General features: G+C 67.2%; 1 protein-coding gene across 7 annotated transcripts in view; it reads right to left on the reverse strand.

Moving 5' to 3' along the window:
* LOC111160399 (Fanconi anemia core complex associated protein 100) overlaps positions 1-6,894 on the reverse strand; it is an 11,256-nt gene extending 4,362 nt beyond the window's left edge. For 4 of the 7 annotated variants that reach the window (XM_022523493.1, XM_022523495.1, XM_022523492.1 and 1 more), the window contains exons 1-7: positions 6,714-6,894; positions 6,431-6,549; positions 4,705-5,630; positions 3,469-3,625; positions 1,941-2,713; positions 1,699-1,838; positions 366-482 (exon numbers count right to left, since the gene is read on the reverse strand). In XM_022523493.1, coding sequence (XP_022379201.1) covers positions 366-482; positions 1,699-1,838; positions 1,941-2,713; positions 3,469-3,625; positions 4,705-5,630; positions 6,431-6,549; positions 6,714-6,878 — 2,397 coding nt within the window. In that variant the 5' untranslated portion in view covers positions 6,879-6,894. The remainder of the gene's footprint in view (positions 1-365; positions 483-1,698; positions 1,839-1,940; positions 2,714-3,468; positions 3,626-4,704; positions 5,631-6,430; positions 6,550-6,713) is intronic. The other 3 variants (XM_022523496.1, XM_022523494.1, XM_022523497.1) reach the window with 2 other exon arrangements.

Consider the following 6,894-nt stretch of genomic DNA (forward strand, 5'->3'; position numbering starts at 1 on the left):
CACACACAGCCCTGGCACACACAGCCCCCGGGCCCACGCTGGCACACGCAGCCCTGGCACACACAGCCCCCGGGCCCACGCCGGCACACGCAGCCCCGGCACACGTTCTCTCCACACAGGCGCTGCTCAGCCAGGCGAGTTGGGGACCTGATGCTGACCGCCACAGGGAACACGCGCATGGTCCTCCTTTAGCAGCCTGAGGGCTCATGGGAGCACAAGCCAGGTCTGCCACAGAAGAACCACCAGCACGGCTCCCCGCACACCCCGAACAGGCGGGAGCAGAGGAGAGATGGTCCTGCAACCCCCACACAGGGAGCCCCACCCCCAACAGCCCCCCACCCCACTGCCCAAGCAGACCCGCCCACCTGCAGACGCCCGATGACCGCGTGGTGTGCGCTGCACATGCTGGCCAGAGAGGAGCTCTCCACCTGGATCTCCACGGTCTGCACGGGCCCCGCTGCACCCAGGTCGGTCACAGCCACCTGCCACACAGAAGAGCCTCACCGCCCAGCCATGGCCCTGCCCAGCCATGGCCCTGCCCAGCCCAGGCCAAGGGCAGCTCCGCCTGCCCTCAAAGGCCCTGGTGGCCCCCACGCCCAGGCCTGGCTCTCCCCACCCCACGAGAACTTGCATCAGAAAGACCAGCCAGCCACCCAGCAGTCACCCAGCTGGAACACGTGTGCAGAAGTCCTGTTTCCTTGGAATCTAGAGCCACGACACTCACTCTACGGCCAAGGGACTCCGTGCCCGCCTGCCAATCCCGGACAGCCCATGCCTAGACTCCCCTACGGCACACTGGGCATCCCGGGTCACCTAACAGCAGGGCCAGGGCTTCAGATGTGAAACAGGGAGCAGGCTGGGTGATCCGTCCCCCGGAAACTCCAGCTGCAGGAAGCTGAAGACAGAACCGACGAGGACAGCCACAGGCAGGACAGGCCGCGGGCCAGGACACGCTGGCTCATTCTCCACACAGAGCGCCAAGGACGGGCCCCACCTGGGAACTTAGGAAGGCCGTTGCTCCTGGCACTTCTTTCTGGAACCCTGGGGTGTTTTAGGGCTGTGAGCACTCACGAGGCCAAGAGCACTGGTGGAGTCACCGTCAGGGCCCAGAATCAGGGCCCAGGGACGCCCCAACCTGGACACGCTGGCCTGGCCTGAAAGGCCATGTGGCAGCCAGGGACCAGCCCACCACCTTGGGGACATGTGTCCTGGCAGCCTGGGCTGGTCCGCAAGCCCGCTGGGTGGTAAGAGTCTGCCAGATGTGGCTGCAGGCCTGCCACCATTAGCACGTTGGGAAGGAAGGGGTGTGTGAGAGAGGGGCCAGAGCCCGGGCAGGCCAGCACGGTGTCTCGGGACCCCTGGGGGCAGCTTCTGCAAACGGGCGGGAGTTTGGGTGCCTGAGGACCAGTGTCAGCAGGCCCCGCCCCCGGGGGTGCTCACTGCCACCAGACACAGCTGGGGGGTCGGCCACGAGCGCCAGCAGTGCCCAAGGTGGGGGCCCCCACATGAAGGTCAGCCCGGTTCCCACACAGACCCCACGTCCCCACAAAGGCTGTTAGCACAGCCGGGCCTCAGACAGCACGTCAGGAAACTCTATGCAGTGGGGACCGGCCACCGATCCCCTCAAGCAGCACGGACACAGCCGGCTTGAGGATGCCACTCAGAGACACTTCTCCCCAGGGTCCAGACCCCACATGCCTCTCGGACGGTCAGGTGCACATCGGCGCCATCTGGGGCCACTCCCTGGACCGAGGACAGCCGGCGGGCCCGCACAACGTCCAGGGCGGCGTTCTCCGCAAGGAGCCACTGGAGGGCAGCGCAGCCCAGGGACGTGCCTGCTGGACAGGGGACTGCGGTGAGTTCAAGCAGGGCCTGTAAGAGGGAGGAGCCCGATGTCCACACACCCTGAAGCCGCAGCAAAGGCATCCACCACCACCAACCTGAGAGACAGTTCCCCAAGGCCGCTCTCAGCAGCTCTGCAGACACGTGGATCGTGGCCACCAACGGAGGCAGGAACTTGGCCCGCAGGGAAGCCGGTCCTGTCGGCTCGCTGCGGGGCCCGAGGAGAGATCCCAAGAAAGTGTCCACAGGGTCACACAGGGGGCCGAGCAGCCCGGGGGCCTGCGTGTGGGGTGCGGCCAGCCCAGGGAAGCGCAGGCACCAGAGCATGTCCACGGTGTGCTGGCTCAGGGGCAGGCAGATGCCGTCCTGCTCGGGCAAGACATCAGGGCGGCACTCGTCCAAAGAGGGGCCCTTAGAGGACTCAGAGGGGGCAAGCGCCCCGCCCACGACCTCCCTGAGACTGTAATGGAGCGTGCAAGACACGGTCAGGGGCAGGTGCAGGATGCCATCCTCCCCAGGGCCCAGGGGCAGCGTCACTTCCCGCCGATCGCCAGGACCCAGCCGGTCCACAGGGATGGTATAGGTGGTGGCCACGCTGGCCACATCAGAGTCTGAGGCAGAGGCGCTGGTCAGCACCCGCACACACAAGGCCCAGCCCCGGTCCAGACTGAGGCCACTACTGTTCTCCAGCCGACAGGTGGCCATCAGCACGTCCTGCAACTGTGGGTGGCTCCAGGCGGTCGTCACGGTGCAAGAGATGGGCCTGGGGCCCTCCCGGCTGGACAACAGGATGCAGCTCACGTTCATGGCTTCGTTGAGGCACGTTAGGGCCTTGTTCCGCTGGTCAACAGTCTTCCTCAGAGAAGACACCCTGGAAAGAATGAAGGTGGCACCCACGGGAAGGAGGCACACCGGTGGGCCCCTCGTCCCCTGCTCCCAGGACTGGAAGGCCCAGGACCTCACTCCTTGCCCTACGCCCCGTGAGGAGCGGGCCACTGCCTTGGGGAGCAGCAATGCAGCCCCAGCCACGCCGAGCCCCGCCCAGCGGCCCCCAGCGTCGGACCCCGCCCCCTCCCAGGCAGCGGAGCCACGGCGGGGCAGAGGATGGGGCTGCCATAGCCCACACCCAGCAGCCCTGGCCTGCTCACTGGGCTCCTGGCCACCGCCAACCTCGTCGGTGCCGCGTGGCCCGGGGTGTCCGCACATCCCCAACCACGACCCTCATCGGCCCCGTTGATCCTCTGCGGCAGCAGTGCGACGGCTGAGGACGGCAGGTGCTTCAGAAACAGCCCGAAACCACAGGGCGCCGCACAGAAGGGCAGGCAAGGGCTGAGCAGAGCCCGTTGCTCTGAACAGGTCAGAGGAAAACTCCACTGGGGCCTCTGCTGAGACAGGGAGGCAGCGGCCTCCGAGGAGAGGGACCCGCTGGGGGAGAGCCGAGGGAACCGCTAACGGAGAAGCTGCAGGCGGGGTACGGAAACGGGGGACATCCCTTTCCCCGATGCAGCCTTCCACCATGCAATGCGCCACCTGGGGTTCTCCCTGAGGTCAGAGGCCTGGACCCACGCTGCCCCCACAGACGCAGCACCGGCCTCCGCCCGAGCCACTGGAGGCACAGCTGCTCACCTCTCAGAGACGGTGCCAATCCCAGATAGCAAGTCCTTAATCTTCTGGCCAGTACTGGCCGCAGCGGCTCTAGTGGGGCCCGGCACCTCCGAGCTCAGCGGCAGGCGGCAGGTCATCAGGCGGCCCCTGGTGGACAGGGCCAGCAGCCTCACGCCACCTGCAGACGCACACCCATGAGACCCGGTCACCGGGCGGGGGAGAGGCAAGCTGCTGGGGGCACAGGATAGAGGTCGTCAGCGCACTGGCCCCCTGGCAAGAACGGGAGGGTCCCGGAGACGGCCCTGAAGAGCCCAGATGCGCACCAGGGACCGGGCAGAGCCTCTGCCCACGTCCATCCCAGCACACGTTCCGTAGGGTCCTCCCTAGGGGGGAGTGCTGGCACACAGCTCAGTGCCGTGGGGAAGGGGTCTGGGAACGGGACTAAAGGGGGCCGAACAAGGACCCACGTGGCCCGATCAGCCAGGTGCAGCTGGCCTGCACCTGCCCCCATGGTCTGCAGAGGGCAAGGCGGCACAGGCGCCCCATTCTCACTCTGCGCTCACGGGGCCTTTCCAGAAGCCTGTGGTCTCTCTAGCATCGGCTGGTCCCCTTCCCCGCCCCTGGGCTCCATCTCCTGCAACTGTCTGCTTCTCCCCCACGCCCAAGGCCACCGAGGCCCCAAGCCCTGGGCCGTGGTGTGGCAGCCCAACAGCGAGGCACGGAACATGCACGGGCCCGTTCCGCAGCCGACCACGCGGCTGTGCTTCCCAGCGGCACAGACACTGGCCTTGTCCTTGCTTCCTCCATGAGGAGTTCCACCCCGTGGGCCGGGGGAGGGGGGCACCGTTCTCGCCCCCCAGCGCTGTCCGGGGAAGACACGTCCAGCACACAGCGCCAGCAGAGCGGCCGGGGGCAGGCCACACAGGAGGCGGGCGAGTGCTTCCCAGCCTTCAGAAACACGCCGGCCTTGACCAGAGCCCTCCCGGGACTCCCCACCACAGAGCACTGCCGGGGAGCGATGCCCCGCCCCTACCCACACAGGACACACACCAGCACGCAGCCCCCGTCCCCGAGGCAGGCGTCAAGCACCAGCCTAGGGCAGCTGGGGAGAAACCTGCCCGTGAGGTTTGCCAAAGATGGGAACAGAGCAGGGAGGTGACGACGTGCCAGTTCACAGCGCAGAAGACGAGCCTGCGAAACTCCACCCCCAGCACGACAGGCTGTCGCGTCTCGGGCTCACGTAGCACCACCTCGTACCTTCGGGCACCTCGGACAACACCGAGAGGGTGACGACGCTGCAGACGCCCAAGCCGGCTGCACACAGCAGAGACGGCGGGTCTCCCAGGTCCCCGCTGGGGACGCCTCCCTGAGCCAGGTCCACGACACAGAGCTCCGAAGTGGTGCTGTGGTAGACACGGCCACCTCCGCCACAGGCCGCACAGAGCACGGGCCCCGGCAGCCGGTACTCCCGCAGCTCCGGCACCAGAGTCCCAGCCTCGTCCCAGCCGGCCTTGATGGCCAGGACCCGGCCGTCATGACCAAGTGCCACCAGGCAGTCAGGGTGTGTGTCTCCCACGTCCTCGGCCAATGACTCTGTCTTCACGGCCCCAATGAAAACGACGGGTTCCTCCAGGTGATGGAGGATCTTGACAAGGGCCTTCGGGTCGCCAGGGGACAACTTTGAGGTGACCAGGGTCTTCAAGACCACACAGCAGAGCTGGCCATCGGGGAGACCACAGAGGATCACAGGTGATTCCAGAAGGGAGGCGTCAACTCCAAAGAGTTGCCCAAAGAGGGTCCGTTCCAGCAAGAAGGCCCCAGAGCCCTGCGCACGGCTGTGCAGAGCGCTGAGGCCCGCTGGGGACACACAGCACAGCACTGGGAGGAAGCGGGCGGCTGTGGGCTCCCCAAGGGGCCCAGTGAGGGGGCTGGAGGTGGACAACTCCACCTCGCCGACCTGGCCTCTGGGTCTGGCGTCCTCTCCCGGACGGGGGCACTCAAACAGCTGTACCTTCCAGTGGGCAGGGCCCTGTGCCAGGGTGACAAGCTTATCACCAACCACAGTGAAAGTACACAGAGTGGCATCTGGCAGGAGGCAGGCATCTGGGTCCACGGAAATCACAGCGCAAGGAGGCTCGCCGTCCTCACTGTCCTGGTCACCCCCGTCATCTTGGTTCACAAACCTACAAGAAGCAGGGAACTGTGAGAACACAACTAAGCTGCTTCCCAACAAACCACCACTGAACACACTGGGCCTGCAGTCTTCCCAGGCAGTGACGTCGGTGCCCATTACGGCCCCTCAGCACTGTGGGGAAGGCCCACCTGGGAGCAGCTGGCCTGCCACACGACCTCCCGCCTGCCCGAGGACAGCTGTGGTGAGCACCCGTCACCCTGGGACACACAACAGGAGGCACCCAGGCTTCCAGAAACGGGTTCAGGAGGAAACTTCTCGTCCGAGCAGAACCGTGAGACCCCACCCCACCCCCACCGAGGTCTAGTCTCTGAACCGCCCCACCCCGCATTTTTAGGTCCTGAGACAGCAGCGAGCATGGGCCCGCGTCTAGACCTGCACTGGCGCACAGGAGAGGCCGAGCTCCTCAGGACCGGCCCCCTCTAGCCTCCCGTTCAGGGTGCGCTGGCGGAGACCGCTAACTACAGAGACCCACCGAAGGCCGGAGGGGACAGCATCCTGCCTGGGGCTGCACACTGTGCAGCCTGAACCCCATTTACTAAGGATTCTCCTCGAGACGAGCCTACTGGAGGATGCCCGGGCTGGGGGCCGGGGGCAGCCCAGACTTCAGAGCTGGCCCTGCGTCCTCCGGCCCCACAGGGGACGGCTGGTGTGTGCTGTGACCCCGATCTAGACCACGCAGGGCGAACAGGTCACAGTGGCCAGGGTAAGGAGGCCAGGACCAGAGACGAGGAGGAGTCCCCGAGGCCGAGCCGGTCTCCGCCACCTGTGCCGCCCACTGTTCCCCATCACCTGCTCTCCGGGTCCGGCGACAAGCAGTAGATGCCCTTCTGGGCGCACAGGACGTAGAGCAGCCTGGGGACGGCCGAGAGCTCCAGGTGCCACACCTGCGCGGGGAAGCTGTACACGGCCTGCGCGCGGGGAGAGGGCGGCGTCGGGCCGGCCGGAGGGCGAGGGGAGGCGCGGCCCAGCACCCGGCCTCCGAACCGGCAGCCCCCTCGGGTCTCCGCGCCCCCGGCGGCCCGACCCCCGCCTCCCCCCCGCAGTCTCCTCCCCCGTGCGGCCCCGCGCTCACGGTCAGCAGCCTCCCCTCCTGCTCGTAGACGGAGACCCGCTCGCTCCCGGCGGACACGAAGAGCGCGGCCCCGTGGCACAGCACGCGCGGCGGGCCCGCCGCCAGGCCCCCGAGCGGGCAGCGGAAGCTCTCGAGGTACTCGACCCGCGGCTCGAGGCCGGCCATGGCGTGGGCCGGGAGC

This window comes from Enhydra lutris, unplaced genomic scaffold (genome assembly GCF_002288905.1).
Source record: "Enhydra lutris kenyoni isolate GAN:26980312 unplaced genomic scaffold, ASM228890v2 scaffoldscaffold75, whole genome shotgun sequence".
Taxonomy (NCBI): Eukaryota; Metazoa; Chordata; class Mammalia; order Carnivora; family Mustelidae; genus Enhydra; species Enhydra lutris.